General features: G+C 42.5%; 1 protein-coding gene across 4 annotated transcripts in view; it reads right to left on the bottom strand.

Annotated features, from left to right (window-relative positions):
* The window catches only part of LOC105474038 (protein phosphatase, Mg2+/Mn2+ dependent 1H), a 366109-nt gene that overhangs the window by 216842 nt on the left and 126684 nt on the right, over window positions 1-22583 (bottom strand). For all 4 annotated transcript variants that reach the window (XM_071071519.1, XM_011728342.3, XM_011728343.3 and 1 more), the window contains exons 3-4: window positions 18024-18368; window positions 5098-5210 (exon numbers count right to left, since the gene is read on the bottom strand). In XM_071071519.1, the coding sequence (XP_070927620.1) occupies window positions 5098-5210; window positions 18024-18368 (458 nt within the window). The remainder of the gene's footprint in view (window positions 1-5097; window positions 5211-18023; window positions 18369-22583) is intronic.

Here is a 22583-nt window from a genome sequence, read left to right as displayed (position 1 = left end):
AAACACAACATTTAAAATAGTCTCAGAACTTTGGGACTCTTGGAATGAGATGGGAGATCTCATGTTGAGAAAAAATCCTTTTCTACATTATAAATGGATGAATTGGACCATCCAAAGCTTATCTTGTCGACAACTGCAGTGCATTTAAAATAGCCTCTAAGGCAGCCTTCCACTCACTCCATAATCCATTTTAGGTGAAAACTAAGATGCCATTGATTATAAGGTGTGTCACTATTTCACATAAAAACAGGAAGAAAAAAATGTTAATGAGAACTTCTTTATTTAGAGATGCTAAAATGAGAAAAACAAAACCCTGTGAGTCTCAGCATGGATGGGAAATCCCAGGGTACGGTGCAGAGACTGGGGATCAGATCCAACTCCCAGTCTTGGGCGGGGGGTGGCCCTGCTCCTCTGTAGCTGCCCAAGCCTGGGGAAACCACTTCCCCTCACTCTGCCTCAGTTTATTAATTGGTAAACTGTATTTAACTGGTATTAACAGTGCCTACTTCTCACTATATTATTGAGATAATTAAATGTGATCCTCTGTTATAGTATTTAATACGTGCCTTGTGCTTATTAGCTGTTTTAGTGCCACTGTTACTATAAGTCTGGCAAGGGTAAAATTAAGAATTTAATGAATCTTAAACGCTTTTTAAAACTCTGAGTGACTTCACCCAGTCTCAGTTGCTAAACCTTTACACATTGTTTAAAATACGTGGTAATGGCTTCGCTTCCTCGGTACCTTAGTTCTCTAGAGATGAAATGAAATTATCTCTAAAATGGAGTCAAAGCACCTTCTAAACTGAAGAATCAGTCAGAGCCCTAAGGAGCTGATGACTCAAACACAATGGGTGATAGTTTGCATATTGCTTTGCATGACATTTGCATGCTACTGGTTCATTTTTTGCCTGAAGTGAAAATCCACCCACCATCTGCTTCTTTCCTGGTCCCTTATGATCCCCTAGGTGTTGAGTTGGCTGCCTCTGCCCAGGAAAAATAAAGCAACTGGCATGCATCAAGCAGTTACTGCATGTGCCTCTGTGGCTGGTTAGCTTGGCAGAGTAGAAGGGCAAGTTCTATCAGGGCATGGAACAGACCACATAGATCAGGTACCCGCGTCACTGTGGACCATCCTACATGAATGGTCCTACGTCCTCTGAGTGGCATGGTCGTTGACTCAAAAACCCATAAAGCCACAAATAGCATCAGGCAACATTTCCTGAATACAACTCCTAAGTGTGCAGATGTCTGATGGTAAATCAGATGATACACAGCTTAGTTCCTGACCATTGGCAGCTTCCCAAATCAAACCAGGGCAAAGCTTCTCTTTTCTTGTGTGTGAATAATTATGGGGGCAGTGAACATATAACAAAGATTTTTTACTCTCAAAACTGTCAAGATGTAAAAAAAAAAAAAAAAAAAAAAGGCACATGACAGCTAATATCTAGCAATAAAGAAGAAAATTTAGCACTTCATTAATCAGGACCCTGTTGCCAGAACCTTCTGCGGCTCTAAACATTTGTTTTAAACTGAGCCCTGGGATTCCTGACTGCTCGTCAGTCAGTGATAATGGACTTACATTTCTATAGATATGATCAAAGCTCACTTAGCTGTTGTTTCTTGGGAATAACTGAATATTTCTGTAAGCTCAAACACCTATATTATTAGTATGGCAAACTAGACAATGATCCTATAAGATGATATCAGTATCTATTGTTTATAAAAGAGCTGCGAATGGCACGCTAGTAAGCATCCTATAAATGATCCTTCAGATGGCGCATAAAAATACCAACTCACATTGTTCTCAGGTTTCCTGAAGTATGACCCAGATGTGAAAAGCACACCAAATAATCAACTACAAAACCCCAAATTTATATCTGGATACTGGGGCTAGAATACTGTAAGCATAATTAAGTTTATTAGGTTTTAGAGGTAGTATTTTATCATTAAGCTTATTAGGTTTTAGAGATACTGCTTTTTTGATTTTTTTTTTTTTGTGTGTGTTATGGCTTTATTAAGTATAAAAGTATCTGTTAGGCTTTTCAAATGATTGGATATAACATGTAAAACATCATACTTTTTTTTTTTTTTTTTTTTTGGAGACAGAGTCTCACTGTGTCGCCCAGGCTGGAGTGCAGTGGCACAATCTTGGCTCACTGCAACCTCTGCCTCCCATGTTCAAGTGATTCTCCTGCCTCAGCCTCCTGGGTAGCTGGGACTACAGGTGCGCACCGCCACACCCGGCTCATTTTTTTTTGTATTTTTAGTGGTGATGGGGTTTTACCATATTGTCCAGGATGGTCTCAATCTCCTGACCTCGTGATCTGCCCGCCTTGGCCTCCCAAAGTGCTGGGATTATCGGTGTGAGCCACCATGCCCGGCCAAAACATCATATTTTTATGAACACTTAGAAACACCAAGAACTTCAGTTATATTAACATTTCCAAAACAAATTCTAAGAAATATAAAATAACCAAAAGATAAACCTTTACAACTTTACTTTCTAAAAGTGCCACTCCTCGTGGGATAATTTTTAGAGATTATCTAGTTCAATACCACTGCCTTTATAGATGAAATCGAAGTCTGGTCTGGAAATGGGCACCTAAGTACAACAGAAGGCAAGAACCCAGAAGATGAACACTTGGGACTGGCAGGTCCCTGGACAGAGGACTGGAGCTTCTGAGATACAGGCTTAGAAGCCCCGGCTAGGTAGTTGGCTCTGTTAAGGAGCCTGGAACTTTGAAGGAAACTATGTTTAAAAATGAGAAAAAGGCACTGGGGAGGAGTTGAGTCTTGAATAGTTGAACATAAGGTATTCCAGCCAGGAAGTTGAGGTAACTTCTGACTCAGGTCATCTGGTGAAAGGCGCTTCCCTGGGAGGTAGGGGTGGGCCTGTTTCCAGGAGCAAGGCACTCAGTCACTTCCTTAGTCCCCAAGTGGGCCAGGAAGCAAACTCATTTTAAAGGACAGGAAACCAGACATAAATGCAAAAGGTGAACGTGAGTGCAACAGCTGAATCATCCACTTGGTCTTACTCAATTGGAGCAGACAAAGAGGAGTTGCCTCCTTTGCTGCTCTCCTCTGTCTCCCAACCAGCTCAAGATCAGGAACTGAACAAGAGGCCAGGGGCTGGCCCCTCAGTGTGTTTTAAAAGCCCCTGAAGACCGAAGATTCCTGTCTTTGAAGCTGCTCAAACGCTGGGGTGGGAGAGGAGTAGCAGATGTGCTGGTTCTTTTCCATCTGTCCCCATCCTGGAGGTACTGTCCTGGCCTATGTCTGTGTCCTGGCAGGCTGACCTCCCTGGGCCACTCGTCAGCTGGCTTCCTGCTGGGGTCAGCTGATGGGAAGGTCGGGCAAGAGATGGGAGGGCGGGCAGAGAGAAGTCAGCGTCTCTCCTCCCATTTCTCCCAATAGCTCCTGCCCAGTGGTCCCTCATTAGTGACTCCCACTATCCTTGGCTCTGCTACAGTGTTTCCTTCCCTGGTTCCTCAGGGTGGTCAACTCCTTCCTGGGGACCTCAACACTCCTGGCTGGTTCTCTCTACCTCCTTCATTCGCAGCTGACCCATCTGAGTTGGAGTCTGTCTCCTGTCAGAACCCTGACCTGACACAGGGGAACAGCAGCCACAGGGTAAGCATAGCATTTTACACATACTTCCATTTACTGGGCAGAATTTTACAAGGAAACGTAAATATATATGTTTTTACAACATGTATTACACATTTCTCCACCTCTTTCATGTTAGAACATGTAATTACATTTCATGTAATACATGTTAGAATATTTATTGTAAAACATATATATATATATGTTTATATCACCACATATATACTTTTGAAATCAACAGACCTTCACAAACACCAATGTTCAAGTCCCCAAAACCGCTGCCAGGTCAGTTCGCCCCTTGTTGTCCAGGATCTTTCCTGGGAAAGGATGCTTTACTAGGAGGAATGGAGGCTGCCTCAGCCTAAGTTTGCTTTGTAAATGGAAGTAAAATTAAGGTGAATTTCTTGATTGCCTCAAGGGAGTTGGTGTTCTGGGCTGCAGAGGCAATAGCAACTTAAGCTGGAGACAGGGAAGGGGAAAGGGAATCAGGAAAGATCAGACCTCAAAAAGGGTGGAGCAAGCAGGAGAGCCCACAAAAGCCATGTGACCTAGAGGAAGGGGAAAGAAGAATGAGAGTCCTCACAGCCCTTCAGCGGGGGAAAAAGTCCTATACTTTTACTACTTTCAGAATAAAGAGTCAGTTCTTTGGTAGAGGTCCCACTCTCAGGCCAGCATATTTTGTTATGAAAGCGGTGGAGAAGTGTGTAATACATGTTAGAATATTTGTTGTAAAATCTGTAATTTAAAAATTCCCCACACCAAAAGTGAAGAAGCTTCAGTTATTGAAAAGAAAATCACAACTACCAGGTGTGGTGGTGCAACCTGTAATCCCAGCTACTCAGGCTGCTGAGGTGGGAGGATTGTTTGAGCCCAGGAATTTGAGTCTAGCTTGGGCAACATAGTGAGACCCTGTCTCTAATTTTTAAAAAATAAATGAAATAAAAACATAAATGTATCTCATTCCCTGGCAATGCTGGATAAAGGAAGGGTTAACAACGATCTCTTGGCCAAAATTTCCTTTAGTTGAACCCGGACATGAGGTGACTGCAGTTTCTATAGGAATGTGCATTAAAGGAGAAGCTTCTGGGAGAGAACAGTGCAAAGTCACTAAGTAAAAATGGAGTCAACTGGGGAGTCATCCCAGGCTCCCTTCCAAACACCCAAGGCACTCGAATCCCTTTCCTTCCTCCTCATCAGTATCACATCATATGCTCCTGCTAAGTTTTCATTGAGAAGCAGGTTCTGAAGTCAAAAAAACGTTTGAATACTACTGGTTTAGATTTATCACAGACATGTACATGAACTGCTATATGCATAAGTAAGACACTGCCTTTACCTTGTAATATCAACCTGATTGCTCTTAAATGCATTTGCATTCTGATGTAGAAGGCCTGTCTTTAATTATTTCTAATCATTTAATTTTTTGAGACAAAATAAAAACATCAGAAGGCATTAGAAATCAGCAAGGATCAAGACAGCTCATTTGCTTACCTGCTATCCCCAGCATTTGCAACATACAGCTTCCCCAAAAGGCAAATCACAATGAGGGCCGTGCAGCCACCAGATATATTATATGAACTCCTCTCTCGTTCTATCTGTAGGTCCTGGAGAATAAAACAGAGTTAGTGTTGGATTGTGTAGGATGTATAGCAAAAGCTTTCTCACCTTCACTCTCTTTACAGTCATCAGACTCTGAATGTGCTTCAAGAAGGGACTAGAAAAATCTTTAGTGCTTGCTTTCCTACCACCTAATGAGCATTTCTGGAGAGGACACTGGCATAAAACTGCCACATATTAGACCATCTGTGAACCAGAGACAGGAAACAATAGACAGCAAACAGAAACAATCAGACAAAAATGCAAATGAAATGTAAGTTGTATTCAGTAAATATCACAGCTTATGGAAAATTTAGTCTTTGTGGATTGCATGAGCTGCTATGTGAAACATACACCAGAGAGGCTGAGAATGCCAAGTACTTGGACCTGATCAATGTTTTGTTTTGTTTGTTTTTCTGAAGACAGGGTCTGGCTCTGTCACCCAGGCTGGAGTGCAGTGGCCCAATCTCAGCTCACTGCAACCTCTGCTTCCCAGGCTCAAGTGATCCTCCCACCTCAGCCTTCTGAGTACCTGGGACCACAGGTGTGCGCCACTACGCCCGGATAATTTTTGTATTTTTTGTAGAGATGGGGTCCTCCCACATTGTCCAGGCTGGTCTTGAACTCCTGTGCTCAAGCAATCTGCCTGCCTCGGCCTCCCAAAGTGCTGGGATTATAGGCACGAGCCACTGCGCCCAGCCTTGCCTTTTTAAAGAGAAGGTTTGCTCTGTCACCCAGGCTGGAGTGCAGTGGTATGATCATAGCTCACTGCAGCCTTGACCTCCTGGGCTCAAGCCTTCTGCCTTAGCCTCCTGGGTAGCTGACTTTTCTAGCTTGGGCTACTGTTAGCTGGGTGACCACACCCAGCTAACTTTTCTATTTTTTGTGGAGACAAGGTCTCACTATGTTGCCCAGGCTGGTCTCAAACTCTTGGTTTCAAACAATCATGTCTCAGCCTTCCAAAGCGCTAGGCCGCCATACCCAGCCCAGACTTGATCAATGTTTTAAACTCCAAAATCTTGGATAAATAGTCTCTTTTACAGAGGAATTACAGAAAGATGTCTTCTGTTCAACACAGGCAGGAGTCAACCCATGACTTACAGGGCAAAGACTTATAATGACTTATAAATGACTTAAAATGACTTAAATTATAAATGACTTATAATGACTCAAATGACTTAAAATGACTTATAGGGCTTCTGAACTCAGACCTGACTTTTCCCACAGCCACCAATTTACAGTGGTAACACGTTCATAATAATTAGAAACATTCATTGAGAACTTTCTCTACGTCAGGCAGTGTGCTGAGCACTTTATCCTCAAACTCTCATATCGTCCTCACGACCGTCACTAGGAACCTCATTGTTTAGTTGCAGAGAAGTGGGGGTAGCCTGCCCATATTTACCTGGCTAGAGTCTAGATTCCAACCTGGCTCTCTTCCAAAGCTTGTGTTGTTACCTGCCACCTAATGAGGCCTCCCCAAGAAATTAATATTAAAAATAGACCAACACTGACATCATCAAGACAGATATCTGTGAAATTCTGTTAGCGATAGAAGCAAAGGTTCTGTTACCTCAGAAAAATCGGAGTTAGTAAGATACACTGAATGCCCAGCTAAAATAATGCCAAATCTTCCAGTGGTAATCTACTACTTTTGTGCAGAGGGAAGGAAAATGAGGGCTGGCTAAAAATTACAAGAAGAGGAAGAAATGGTGACGTTGATGGTGTTGTTGGCGGGTGTAGGGTCAGGCCACTATTGTAATCCTGAGAATCCCACAGAGTTAGAGCTCAGCTGCTTCAACCAGCCTCCTCATGGAAAAGGGGGAGAGAAGTCAAGACTCCAGCATTTACCAGCAACTGCTTTGCTCTAGGGGCCAGAGATGGTAACATAAAAAGGATAAATCACCAGTGGGAAACTGGAAACAGAAGAGGTTGACCTTAGGGATATCATACTGGTTAAAGAGTAAGTGGAAGCCAGTCACAGTGGCTAATGCCTGTAATTCCAATACTCTGGGAGAGAGAGACAGGAGGATCACTTGAGGCCAGGAGTTCAAGACCAGCCTGGGCAACATAGTGATACCCCCATCTCTACAAAAAATAATTAGCTGGATGTGGTGGCACATGACTGTAGTCTTCGCTACTTGGGAGGCTGAGGATAGAGGATTTCTTGAGCCCAGGAGTTTGAGGCTACAGTAAGCCATGGTCATGCCACTGCACTTCAACTGGGGTTACAGAGCAAGATCCTGTCTCAAAAACAGAAACAGAACAACAACAAAAACCAGTAAATAGAGAAAAAACACAAAGCCAGGACTTGGGAGAGACCCACACACTGGGAGTGAGCTGGGTAAGAGGTTGGGGGAGGGGAGCTGCGGAGTCACAGGGAAGAGGTAGGAATACATGTTGGGGGATATAGGGGTTTATAAACAACTGAGGAAACACTTCGATATGGGAGTGAACAGCAGCAGCAAAAGCTGCAGAAGCATCAAGCATGGGGCGAACTTCAAAGGACTATGTGGGATTTTTAACATTTACTTCAACTGTGTATTAATTAGCTTTCTTAAAGGACTGTCATGAGTCTAAATTAACCGGCATGTGTGAGGGGCTTAGCAGGATATCTAGACCCTTCCCGCAGCCCAGAAGCTTCAACATTGAGAGCGGTGGCCTTTCTTGCTCACCTTAGGCCCTCAACACCCAGGTTAGGCCAGGTAAATGGTAGTTTAATAAATGTCTGTTCAATGGACAAATGAAGAAATAAATTTTAAATTTTTTATCTCCCTATCCCCTTACCTCTGCCTTATAGATTCCACAATTCACAAATGAAAAGCTTACAATGCTAACGCTCGCTGAGATAATAATTAAGCAGAAACCCATGCTTCAATTAAAATGCTCGATTGACAAAAGTGGTTATCAGAACCTACACAAGAGTGGTAGGAGGCTGGAGGATGAAAAGGAGGGGCATGGGTGTCGGGTGGGAAGAATTAGTTCAAGGAAATACAAGAGAGGAGAAGGAAAACATCAAGATGCCTGTTTAACCTCCAAGAAAACCCATAAAAACAGAACCCCGAACCCTACTGACAAAGGAGTTTGTGGATGGAACTGCTATTTCTTTTCTTTTTTTTTTTTTGCATTTAAAGAACTCATATAAAGTTGATACTATGATAGATACATATTTTACTAAATTAATATATAAATTGATAAAGAGTCTACATCCAATATATCAAAAGGAACTACTCAGCTACTGAGATTATTTTTTCACTGTCAGAATCAATATTTGCTTGAATACCCAAAAGGCTGAAAGACAATATTTATTAAAAATTATTTGAACACGCCGGGCGTGGTGGCTCACGCCTGTAATCCTAGCACTTTGGGAAGCTGAGGCAGGTGGATCACCTGAGGTCAGGATTTTGAGACCAGCCTGACCAACATGACGAAACCCTGTCTCTGCTAAAAATACAAAAAAAAGTTAGCTGGGTTTGGTGGTGTACGCCTATAGTCCAAGCTACTCGGGAGGCTGAGATAGGAGAATTGCTTGAACCCAGGAGCCGGAGGTTGCAGTGAGCCAAGATCGTGCCACCCCACTGCACTCTAGCCTGGGCAACAGAGCAAGACTCCATCTCAAAAAGTTATTTGAACACCTACTGCTTGTATATTGTATATAGACTAGAATGTGAATGGTGTTTGTTTGATAGACTTGATCAAACCACTAGTACGATCCAAAAGGTAGAATCGTTATGGTGCAAAAAGTCCACGTAACAGGGCCGTCCAAGGCAACAGATTCCTCTGGGACTCAGTTAAGCAAGTTCGGGCTACACCACAGGTAGGTACATTATTTATCATGGTTTCTATCACAAGAAATTCTGCTTAGAAAATTATGTAATCCTTAAGAAAAAAAATCAAGGTAAAGTGCTCAACACTAAAACTTTTCTGCTTTAACTTTGGGGGAAACATTCCAGTTAGCTTACCCATTTAACCCCTCGCTATTATATTAATAGTGTGACTCAATATTTTTTTCTAATTGATTTCATTATTTCTTTCACCTTTTTCTACGTTCAGCTATACTCCCTCGGTAGCTCCCCCAAATAAGGAATGCTAAATTTGGCAGCACTTTCTCATAAAGAGTGAACTTAACTACTTTTTAATCCAAGAAACTTTGCTAACATGTGCATGCGTTTGCCACTTCCCTCCCCCACATTCGTGTGGGGACATAAGTGTGCATACATGCACATGTGCACACACACACTTTGATTACAAGTGTCCTCTCTGGGATCATGGTGGGAAGGATTTGAAAGACGTGTTTCCATAGACTTCATCTCCCCTGAAGGATTCGCTGTGGTTAAAACACGCTCTTCTATTTCTTCTAAAACCGTGTGCAACTAGAACATATTCTAAAAATAATTGCTTCCCTCCCCCTCCTCCCTAGAAGCCAAAATAGCACATTTATTTTTTCCCTACATACACCACCTACTCCTCTTTAAAAGATGTTTCACAAAATCTTAGTACTGAAAGGAACACTAAAGGACCATCTGGCTGGTTCTTTTACTATCAGAGCAAACATGATAAGTTAAGTCAATAAGGATACATTTACCATTGCATTATCTACATTTTTTCTTCAAATCCTCGCCTTTCAGATTAGATTACGTTTTTAATATTCTAGATAATAAATAAAAACATGGAACTACTTTTTTAAAAACCTCAAGTTTTTGGTATTTTTACAAAAATCAATGAAATCATGGAAAAAAACCGCTTACTGCTTTGTACTAAGCAAAGACTGATTTAGAATATCTCCCCATTTTAGCTGTCAATGAACCCTGAGCCATGTGTCTAGAATAAACTGACTAGCAAAACACATGCATATACTGTCATTCAAGTATGGTCTAAAAGGATCACTTAAATGACTCATAAGATTCAATTAACAAGATAATTGATTTATCTGCTTTATCAATAGTCCTGAAGACCTTCCATGGCAACTTTCTAGATAGCAGGACTGAGTTATCTTCTGTTGTGTCTGCTTAAATACTACATTTAAGCGAGGTTAATCTTTAAATCAAACAATAGATCCAGTTTTTAAGATGTGGGATTTTATTTTGCTCCTTGTTGCAAGGAGAAATGGGAGCCGAGAAAGCAAATAGAGGGCCAGGGGCGGTGGCTCACGTCTGTAATCCCAGCACTTTGGGAGGCTGAGGCAAACGGATCACCTGAGGTCGGGTGGTGGAGACCAGCCTGACCAACACGTAGAAACCCCGTCTCTACTGAAAATACAAAATTAGTCTGGTGTGGTGGCACATGCTTGTAATCCCAGCTACTCGGGAGGCTGAGGCAGGAGAATCACTTGAACCCGGGAGGCAGAGGTTGTGGTGAGTCCAGATCGCGCCAAGCAGAGATCGCCCCATTGCACTCCAGCCTGGGCAACAAGAGAGAAACTCCATTTCAAAAAAAGAAAAGAAAAAAAAAAAAGAAAGAAAGAAAAGCAAACAGAGATGTGTGTGCAATGAGACTAATTCAGCAGGAAAGAAGTGTAAGCGAAAAATATTGCCCGGGATGGTAATAATTTGATTTGAAAGTCCCATAGATGATGCAACTCCAAGGTCATTCTTTGTTTTCTACCAATTTCAAGTTGCAAAAGGAAAGCAATATCCGGTTGCAGAAAGGAGCAAGTGTTGGGTAGTTCCAATAGGACCTGGCAGCTCCCCCTAGCTGAGTTAAAACACAGCTCTGAGCACATTGCTAATAGTGTCAGTCACAAATAATCAGATTCTGCATGGTTTTAGTATCCAAATCTGATCCCGGTTTATTCTGAGAACAAGGCCATCTGCCAGCCAGGCAATGGGGGAGAAAAACCAGCACTCTACTGCCTACTATTTCCACCTGCTGGCTGCTGGTGGAATCACAGGCTCATTCCTTCCTAGAGGAACTTCCTGTTCTAACAAAAACAAAGAAAACAAAACCAACTTAAATAAAGACAGCTATGTGGGTTCCCAATTTACCATTAATACGCTAATTTTGGAAAACACTAATTTATTATAATTAATCTAGAAACACTAATTTATAGATTTCTAAACTATAACCTTTGCCCCCTTTTCGTCACAATGTCACCATGTATTTATACAGGTTTTACCAACAAAGCCTAGCTGCCTGGTATTTCCATTTACCCAGTGATAGAATTACATCTAGTAGTTCCATAAGTTAAAATATTGCCATTTGCTTCCCTTCTTAAGAACCGACTGTGACGGGGAATCTAGACCCACTCTTAAAAGGAGATAGAACTCTGAGATCCTCCCCGCTATGTCCAGAACTCAAATCCCATAGTTAACAGGTTAAAAGGGTAATCACTGCTAACTTGGTTCTGATCTCTGGGAGGGCAAAGGCTTCCTGTAAGTAACCCTGCAGTGGAATTGACTTCCTCCATGGGTCTGAAATGTTGAACATTCAACCATGTTTTTGGGAGGGTGGAGAAGTAGGGAGAAGGTTTGAAATCAGGACTTAGAAGACACTTGTCTTATTTTTACCTATTGTCCTGGGCTAAGTGACAATATAAATCTAATAGGTGACAAAACAGAGCTAAGCCAGGCCTTGCTGGGAAGCAGAATTGAAGTCAGTCAGAAAATTCCTGAGATTTTGGTCCTTTAGGAAAAAGCCAAGGCTCACTTTTCATAGTGGACACAGGAGGGATTTGCTACATAGCCTTCGCAGTATGAAGGAAGATCTGAGATACAATCAGGGGGTTGTAGGGGCACACCTACCTCTGACAGCGTGCGCAGTAAGTATTAAAAACCAGTGGTCAGAGGTCACCTTCACCACAAGCCCCACGCCGTGCCAGGCAACCCGAGGACCAAAGATGAAAAGCGCTGCTCTCAAAGAAGCCTAGAGTATTTGATGAAACTGTTACCATCTATCCTCATTGGAAGCATTTTTTTCTTCTTCTGTTCATCTGTATTTTGTGACTAGTGCCTACTTTTTCCCCAGAAATAGGTACTATTTATTCTGACTTGAGTGTTTCTGAACATTTTTAACAGTGTTTCCCTTTGGGAAAGGTATCAACATTTCACTACCTCCTTTTGTTATTTAGAATATCAAAATAAATCAGATATTGCATATTTCTATATTCATATAACGTGGGACTACAAATGTCCCCAGATAAAAGATCCTTTGTTTTGTTTTTGAGACAGAGTTTCACTCTGTTGCCCAGGCTAGGGCGCAGTGGTGTGATCTCGGCTTACCACAACCTCTGTCTCCAGAGTTCAAATGATTCTCATGCCTCAGCCTCCCAAGTAGCTGGGATTACAGGCATGCACCACCACGCCTGGCTAAATTTTTTGTAATTTTATAGAGACAGGGTTTCGCCATGTTGGCTAGGCTGATCTCAAACTCCTGGCCTCAGGTGATCTGCCCACCTGGGCCTCCCAAAGTGCTGGGATTATAGACGTGAACCAAAGTGCCTGACCATAAGATCTTATCTTTTACTTCCTCAGTGGTGTCTAAAAGAATACTGATTTTAAGATGTAAGCTCAATAAATACTAGTGACTGAGAGGAACAGTTCTTAGTGGAAAAAACACAAACTGTTTTTCCTCTGTTCTTACCCCACAACAACCAATACAGAAGAATTCTGTGACCAAATGTGTGAGAATTTTCCTCCACATACCCAGCAAGCAATCAGTTCTGCAGAAGACACCAGCTGGGCGTCCTCCAATTCAATTCCACACTATTATGTACTTGAAGATAGCATCAGATTCCACAGGTTGAGGGCTCAGTCCCCAAACTGACCCCCACTTCTGATGCCAGTCGCAAGCCCCAGGTTGGTTTACCTGTGCTTCTGACCGACCAGCTATAAATCTGGGTTCCCAAAATCCCCTTCTCCTAGGGTTTGATTAATTTGCTAGAGTGGCTCACAGAAATCAGGAAAAATTACGTACATTTGCTAGTTCATTCTAAAGGATATTACAAAGGATACAGATGAGGAGATGCATAGGGTGCGGAGCTTCCATGCCCTCGTGACCCTCCAGGAACCTCCACGTGTTCAGCTACCCAGAAGCTCGCTGAGCCCTATCCTCTCGGGTCTTTATGGAGACCTCATGACATAGGCACGGGTGATTACATCATCACCTGTTAGTGATCAACTCAACCTTCAGCCCTTCTCCCCTCCCATGATGTTGAGGATATATGTGCGTGTGCGTGCACACACACACACCCCCCCAAGTTATTTGGGCCCATCTAAATTAGGCTATTCTTTCATTTTATTCACTGTAATACACCTGATATCTACATTATCCACGGCAGCTTACTGTGTGATTCTACTTAGTTGCGCAGCCCTCTAATCTTGCCTTGGTCTTTTTGATGTACAGACCCCATCCTGAATCTATCCAGAGGCTGCCAGCCACCAGTCATCTCATTAGGATACAAAAAGATACTTATCACTTTGAAGATTTCAAGGATTTTAGGAGCTGTATGTCAGGACATGGTGTTGAAGACAGAATATCATAATATCACAGCATTCCATTGAGGGAAAAGACAAACAGATGGTGACAGCAAGTAGGTAGACAGAAACAAAGAGAGAGTCCAAAGAATTCTGATTCCAAGTTGTTGAGCTATTATAAACAAAGCAAAAACTCCCAGTGAAGGAGAAGCTCTGTTTTTAAGGATATTGTGACACTTGGAATCTCCAGAGGGACAGCTGCATAGATGTCATCAGTGAGGTAAATTAGAGACTTAGGTGCAAGGCTTGGGGAACTTTACTTTTAGGGATTAAAGATGGAAGAGAAGGCAAGAGAGCCACAAAGCCGAAATGCCCTATGACAAAACTCACTTAATATTGAATTTCCTATTATATAAAATCAGAGTGGCACAAAGCCTGCAATACCTAAAGAACATCTAGAAACAGGAAAATTAGACAGTGGGTGGCTATTGTGGTGAAAAAAAAAAGTTTAGCATACACGGTGAGGCAATGACTCTCAAAAACCTACTATTGAGAGGGGGAGGAAAGAAAAAGGAGTTGGCAATGGCCTTCCAGCTATTATTTTGAAGCTGGTATAATTTCTGTGCTGTGGATTCTGAAGCTCACCTTAAGCAATTTAATAAGGATAAGGCATTGTTTCTATGAAACTGGAGTATAGTTTTTCTGAAATCTCTGATGAAGCAAAGAAAGACAAGAGCATCTGTGATTAAAAAGACATCATCCAAAGAGGGTCACATTTGAGAGTGAAAGGGGAGAGTATTAACAATTACCCTGAGACAGCAGGTACCCACTGGCCCAGTCCCCAGCAAAGCACAAGGTATGGACACCCTTCCAGGTGCCATGAGGACCAAAGAATGGGTGAGCTTCTCACATAATAAGGCCAACCAAGTAAGGTGCTGTCAACCAAAAAGTATCTGAGACAGGTCTCAATCCATTCAGTTTATTTGGCCAAGGGTAAGGACACGCCTGGAAGGAAAAAAAACACAGATCACAGAGACAGTCTGTGGTCTGTACCTTTCTCCAAAGATGAATTTGAGGGCTTCAGTATTTAAAGGGGAAAAGTGGGCCAGAGTGGAAAGAGGGAGGGTATGGTCATCCACATATTCCAAGAGAAAAGGAGCAGGTAGGGGATAGTCTGGGGCTCCAGAAATCAGTAAATCAACACGTTCCGTAAGATAAGGTGAACACAGAGTAGCTACCTGTGGAGATATTCAACAATTCATATGTAGTATCTGCTTAGGAATAAAAGGAAACGCAGTTTCTTGCATGACTCAGCTTTCAGCTTAATTTTTTTTCCTAATAATTTCCAATTTCCATAGTGGATTGGAGGCCCAGTTTTTATTTTCCTTTCACAGTGCAAAGCCCCGGTAGGCATTAGGCAGGTTGGGGACGTAGACGGACCATCTGGGGGAAAAAAGTGTGAAGAGGAAGCTAGGGCATGGGGGTAAACCTGAGAGGAACACAAAGGGAAAAGACATGGCTTAAAGATAAAAGTTCATGATATGGCACACCTGGGCCTGGGTCTCCACGGGGGCTCCACCCTTGCTCCTCATTCACCTGGCATTGCTACCTTTAAGATCTATCTTCCACCGCAGCAACATTGGCTTGCTCCCTTTGGCCCACCTGGGTTTTTTCTCAGGCTGGGTTTATTACCCAGGTTGCCTGAGCCCAGGGCATTCATTCTCCCCACCCTGACCCGCACATGTCTGCTCTACTTCTGCACCCCTGCACGCCAGCATCACCTCCCCAGAGAAACTTTCCCTTCATCTCTTCACCAGACTCCTGCGTCACCCTGTATTTCCCCTCTCAAGGCTCCTCCCATTTATATTTTACTTGTTTAACACCCATCTTTGCCTAACTGGCTCAATGTTCTTTTCCCAGTCAAGCCTGGCTTCTAGTTGGTTCTCAACAAATATTATTGATTGAATGAATTGCACATGAAAATGAAGCAAACAATCTTTGTTTTTGCTGGGGACTAAGTTTCCAAGAAAAATGTGAGGTGATGAATTGGTTCATTAAAAGTTGAAATATTTTTAAAATGAGCCTCTTAAGTATTTTTCTGAATGAACCTTTCTTTGCCAGCACAGTTGTTAAGAGCAACCCTGAGCCATCAAGGGGCAGCAACAGCCTGAGGCCCCTGTGGAGCCCTGAGTCAGTGTGACATTGGCCTCTAGTGGACAAAGTTGAGAATGCAGCAGCTCCAGGCAAAAGATGTCCTCTGGCACTAGTCACAAGGGAAGGAAATTAAAATCCCAACATTTCCTTTATTTTTCACTTCTACCGTGCAAACTGAATTTCCTCCCATTACCAGGAGAGCCCATTGTCAAATTTTTGCCTAAATAATTAAAAAAAATAAATTCAATGCTTGGTATTCTGAGTATTAGTGTCTAGAAACATTTATTGACATCAGAGCTTCTAGAGAGGCAGAAAGTGAGATTTTACACCACGACTGAGTAGGAGTCGATTTTCCTACCTTAATTCCTTTTTTCCTAAATAATCTTTTTCAGCCTCCTGGTATTTTATTGGGATTGCAGGGTTGCAGGCTATCAGACAGTCTTGAGATGGAAGTGCATTTTATTTTTAAATTTTTATTCTTTATTTTTTAAGAGATGGGGTTTTGCTGTGTTGCACAAACTGGAATACAGTGGCTGTTTACTGGCACAAAAAAGCACTGGAGTTATAACCTGCTGTGTATCTGACCTGGGCCGGGTCAACCCTCCTGAGGCATCCCGGTGGTGCTCTGCACCAAGGAGATCACCACATTGACACTGAACCCACATGACAGCTCAGAACTCCTGGGCTCAAACAATCCTCTGGCCTCAGCCTCCTAAGTAGCTGGAATGACAGGCAATGCACCACTACCACACCCAGCAAGGTGCATTTTAAATCACCTGCTAGTCAAAGGGTAAATGTTATCTCTGTAACAAGGAGAGAAAAAGCTGAGACCAAAGAAGGGATACATTTAAATAAAAAGAGGATGGAAATTTGAGGGGTGAATATATGAACTATTTTTGCCTTACAAACAAATCAGATGACAATACGTATTGTCATTATTTATGTCATTATTTATACGTATTGTCCTTCTTAGCACACTACCTGATGCCGTGAGATCCTGGAACATGCACCGTGTGCCTACTCGGTTCTGGCGAGATGCTTCTTGCTGCTTTGACTTCATTTAACAGCTTCTCATCACTTTGTAATCTCCAGGTTTTAAGGCTATGACCGCCCACTTGCCTAACTCAAGCCCTTATAAATATCCTTAAATATCTCTTATTCTTTATCTGTATGCAGGTTGCCCAGCAAGAAAGAAAATCTTCAAAACCAAAATAATTGGCTCAGGATAAAGTAAGCTCAGAGAGGGAAAGAGCTGGCATAGAACAAAGCACAGGCGGCTTCTATGTGCACTCCTGCCAGGCAGAGGGGCAGCAAGGGACAGTGAGAGCTGTGGCACTCTCCCGAGGACATGCTCAGGAGTGAGGCCAACAGGGAAGGATGATAAACTCCCGATCAGACCCATTCAGATGGAAACGAACAGACAAATCCACATGCCTGGGTAAAACTAAGACTTCTTGGATATTGGCCCCTGGCTCTGTTCTCCTCCAGCACTTTGCCTGCAGTGTGAACCACATTCCCAGTTGTGGTAAAACAGCCATTCTTAGATCACATCTATATAGGATGGGGACATTTGAGCACTTTCCTAAACCCTGTTTCCCCCAACACTGGACTTTATACACATCCGTAAAACAGATGGTGATCATGCTCACATCCAAGTGCAATCCTACCAGCTGGCATCAATATGAATATAGGAAATAAAAGCGATAAGGCCTGTATTTAATAAGCCTATGACCTCATGCACTGTCTCTTTCATCTTCTTTTACTTTTTTTTTTTGAGACGCAGTCTGGCTGTGTTGCTCAGGCTGCAGCGCAATGGTGCAATCTCGGCTCACTGCAACCTCTGTCTCCCGAGATCAAACAATTCTCCCGCCTCAGCCTCCCGAGTAGCTGGGATTACAGGCAACCGCCATTATGCCCTGCTAATTTTTGTATTTTTGTAGAGATGGGGTTTCACCATGTTGGCCAGGCTGGTCTTGAACTCCTGACCTCCCACCTCGGCTTCCCAAAATGCTGGGATTTCAAGCGTGAGCCACTGCACCCAGCCTTCTACATTTTTGCCAGCAACTGGTGCCAGGAACTCTGTCTGCTGCCAATTTCTATTGGGAATGGAAGCCCCATTATCACAGGCGGCCATCCGGGTGGAGCCGGGCAGCAAAACCGTACGCTTTCTGGGAGCCCTCCAGGAAGGACGGACAGACCTGGCGCAGGCGCCCGACTGGCCCTGCTGCCCCAGGAATACCTCCCAGGAATACCTACCATTTCCTTGAATGCACTTTCAAGCGCCCCGATGACCAGGCACTCGTGGGGAATCTTCTTCTCGGTAAAGAAGCGCGTGGGGGGCGTGCTGGGGGAGCCCGGAGCCCCCACCCCTCCGCGCAGGGAGGCCGCCCGGGTCAGAGTCCGGCTGTTAGCAGGCGCGTTCTCAGGCTCCTCCCCTAGGCAGGTGGGGGGCAGGACGGCGGAGTTCTTCAGGATGTCCACGATGTCCTGCAGCTGCTCCGTGACGTGGTGCTGCAGCAGGCGCGACGCCACCACCGCTGCCCCGGAACCCGCGTGCCCGTCAAACAGCGACCAATAGTGGCAGGAAACACCCTCAGATTCCTGTGGGAGAGGACGACAAGGAGGAGTGAGAACGGCTGTGGCCTTTGCCCCAGGGTCATACAGGTTGTGCAACACCTGTGGGACTGAGCGTCCACTTGGTTGCCTGTCTGTCGTCTGCAAACAATGCAGTCAAAACATAGCAACCAAAACAAAACAAAACAAAACGCTCAGGGAAGGGTCCCCAAATGAGTCACTATTGTTACCAGCACCAGAAGGATGAAGTGGTCCCTGCCTCCCCACCTAGCAAGCGAGCCCAAATGATCACATACTAAGCTACTACTTGGAGGGTGAGATCTACTTTAATTTGAGGTGTAAATGTTTGCATAAAACTCTCCTACAAACAGACAAGTCTGTATGAGTCCAGCTTGAACATCTAACTCCTTACCTCCCGCCTTTTTTTTTTTTTTTTTTTTTTTTTGAGATTGTCTCACTCTGTCGCCCAGGTTGGAGTTCAGTGGCACGATCTATACTCACTGCAAACTCCACCCAGGTTTAAGCAATTCTCATGCCTCAGTCTCTGGAGTAGCTGGGACTACAGGCGCGTGCCACCACACCAAGCTAATTTTTCTTTTTTGTATTTTTAGTAGAGATGAGGTTTCACCATGTTGGCCAGGCTGGTCTCAAACTCCTGGCCTCAAGTGATCTGCCCACCTTGGCTTCCTAAAGTGCTGAGATTATCCCAAAGCGCTGGGATTATAGGCGTGAGCCACCGTGCCTGGAACCTCCTATTTCATTCCCAGAGTAGGTTTGGTCTGGGGCCTTGGAAAAAGGCCATGTCTCAGGTTTTACAATGGGAAATAAGTAGACCCATTTTCCCCTTTCAGAGCCCTTAAATGCTGGGATAATTGTTCCATCTTTCTTGGTCTACATCCTGAATTTTTAGAACATGTTTTCACCCTAGACACCTAGTCTAGTCCAGGCCTCACAAGATGCAGCCAATTCAAATCTCCTCTTTATACTTTCCACCTCCCTTAGTTCTCCAGCTGATGTGGAGAACTAGTCTCCAGCTGATGTGGACTCTCAGTCTCTCCATTCCCTCTTCCTGACTTATGGCTACATGCAACCGGTGGTTCCCTCACCTACATTGGGTTTAGTGGCTGCCGGTGGATTTCTAGACTATGTCAAGATGAGCACTTTTGAACCCATGTTTGAATTACATATGCATTAGATCTTAGAGAAAAGGAGCTCAATTATGATATAGCTGATAGAATAGAGAGCTCAGAAATAAACCCACACATATGTTGTCAACTAATCTTTGACAAGGGTACCAAGAATACACATTAGGGAAAGAAGAGTCTCTCCAATAAATGGTATTAGGAAAAGTGAATATCCCCATGCAAAAGAATGAAATTGGGCCCTCTTCTTACATCATATACAGAAACCAACTCAAAATAGCCTAAAGTCTTAGATGTAAGACCCGAAATCATAAAACTCCTAGAAAAAAACATGTGGGGAAAAAACTCCTTGATATTGGTCTTGGCAATGATTATTTAGATATGATAACCAAAGCACAGGCAACAAAGCAAAAACAAACAAGTGGGACTACTAAAATGTTTCTGCACAGCAAAGGAAGTAATCAACAAAACCAAAAGGTACGTAGCCTATGGCATGAGAAGAAACACTTGCAAAGCATGTGTGTGATAAGAGGTTAATTTTCAAAATATACAAGAAACTCCTACAATTCTATTGCAAACAAACAAAACAAGCAAGCCAATGAAAAAATGGGCAAAGGGCTTGAAGAGACATGTCATCAAAGATGACAAATGGCCAGCAGGCTTGTGAAAAGATGCTCACCATCGATACCTTTCATAAAACTCAGTGAACTGAAATTAAGGACCTTCCCCAACCAGATAAGGGGCATCTAAGGAAAATCTATAGCTCATATCATATTTCATGGTGAAATACTGAATGCTTTCCCATAACATTGGGCAAAATAAAAAAAAAAATGTATGCTGTCACTACTTCTATTCAACATCATACTGGAGAGTTCTAGATAGTCAAGAAAAAAGAAAAGGCCTAAAGATTGTATAAGAAAATAGCTGGGCACAGTGGCTCATGCCTGTAATCCCAGCTACTCAGAAAGCTGAAATGGGAGAATCCCTTGAATCCAGGAGGAGGAGGTTGCAAGAGGCCAAGAACTTGCCACTATATTCCAGCCTAGGGCGACAGAGTGACCCTGTCTCAAAAAGAAAAAAAAAAAAAAAGAAAAAGAAAAAAGGTTGTTTAAGAAAATAAAGTTGCATTTATCCTGGCTTTGAGCAATTTGAGCATGATGTACCTTAATGTCATTTTCTTCATGTTTCATGTGCTTGGAATTTGTCTTTCTAGATCTGTGGACTTTATTTCATATCATTTAGAAAAATTTCACCCATTATTTCTTAAAAAAAATTTGTTTGGTATCCTTCTCTCTTTTCTCCTTGGAAGAATCTAATTACACCTGTAGTAGTCCCTAGAGGTTGTCCCATAGCTCATTAAGGATGCTTTCATTTTGTCAATGGTTCATTTTGGTTAATTTCTACTGCAATGTATTAAACTCACTGTTTTCTTAATCTTTTTCTTTTTTATTAAAAAACGGACAAAGGATCTGAATAGACATTTCTCAAATTAAGACATGCAAGTGGCTAACAGGTATATGAAAAAGTGCTCAAAATCAATAATCATCAGGAAAATGCAAATCAAAACCACAATGAGATAGCACCTCACACCTGTTAGAATCGCTATTATAAAAAAAAAACAAAAAACGACACAAGTGTTAGGATGTGGAGAAAAAGGAACCTTCTGTTCTGTCAGTGGGAATGTAAATGAGTACAGCCATTACAGAAAACAGTATGGAGGTTCCTCAAAAAATTAAAAATAGAACCATCATATGAAGCAATTTTACTGCTGGTTATATAACAAAAGGAAATGAAATCAGTATCTATAGCCCAATGTTCATTGCAGCATTATTCACAACAGTCAAGACCCTGAAACAACCTTAGCATCCATCAATGAATGGTAAAGAAAATGTGGTGTATACTAATTACTTACAATAAGATATTATTCAGCCACAAAAAGAAGGAAATTCTGCCATTTGCAACAACATGAATGAACCTGGAGGGCATTATGCTAAGTGAAATAAGACAGACACAGAAAGACAAATACCGCTTGATCTCATATGTGGAATCTAAAAAAGAGTCAAACTCGTAGAAGCAGAGAGTAGAATGGTGGTTGCCAGGCGCTGGGGTTGAGGAAAATGGGGAGATAATGATCAAAGGGTACAAAGTTTCAGTTATAAAATGAGTAAGTTCTGTGGATCTAATGTACAGTATAGTGACTATAATTAGTAACACTGTACTGTATATTGAAATTACCTAAGAGAGTAGATTTTAAGTGTCCTCACCACAAACACACAAAAACTGGTAACTATGTAAGGGAATGGATGTATTAACTTGATTGTGGCAGTCATTTCACAATGTACCCATATATCAGATCATGCACACCTAAATACATGATTTCTGTCAATCACACTGCAATAAAACTGGGAAAAATAAAACATTACATTTGAAAAAATGTAACTAGAGGGGTAGGATATAAAACACTAAGAAAAATAAATATTTGGGATCTCTATTTTCAGAAAATTGATGGACAAAGAGATAAAGTATGCATATAACATCTACTTCTGACTAGTTGGCTTGTCTACCCTACAGCAATAAATACTGAAGGCTTTTTTCTTTTTTTTTTTAACTGAAGCCATTAAATAAAATTCTTAGTATAATGCCAGTAGATACTGAGTAGGTATGGTGACATGAGCCATTACTCTGTGCTCTTTAAAACTTGATTTCCATTCAATTCTGTGCTAGGTGCTAAGAAATAAAATAGTTGATTTTTCATTCAACCAATATGTGATTTGAGCACTTTCTATGCAACAGGCTCTAGAGTAGGCAGTAGAGATAAAAGATTGGCTGAAAGAGATATCAGACATGGCTTGACCTTACTAGTCCAATGGGGAAGATAAACACTGATTGATATGGTTTGGATTTGTGTCCCCTGCCAAACCTCAGGTTGAATTGTGATCCCCAGTGTTGGAGGAGGGCCCTGGTGGGAGGTGACTGCATCATGGTGGTGGATTTCCCCTTGTTGTTCTTGCCACAGTGAGTGAATTCTCACGAGATCTGGTTGTTTAAAAGTGTGTAGCACCTCCCCCTTCACTATCTTCCTTCTCTGGCCATGTAAGAC

The sequence above is a fragment of the Macaca nemestrina genome, chromosome 10, assembly GCF_043159975.1.
Source record: "Macaca nemestrina isolate mMacNem1 chromosome 10, mMacNem.hap1, whole genome shotgun sequence".
Classification (NCBI taxonomy): Eukaryota; Metazoa; Chordata; class Mammalia; order Primates; family Cercopithecidae; genus Macaca; species Macaca nemestrina.
The sequence above is the reverse complement of the archived record's forward strand: the minus strand, read 5'-3'. Positions and strand labels throughout refer to the sequence as shown.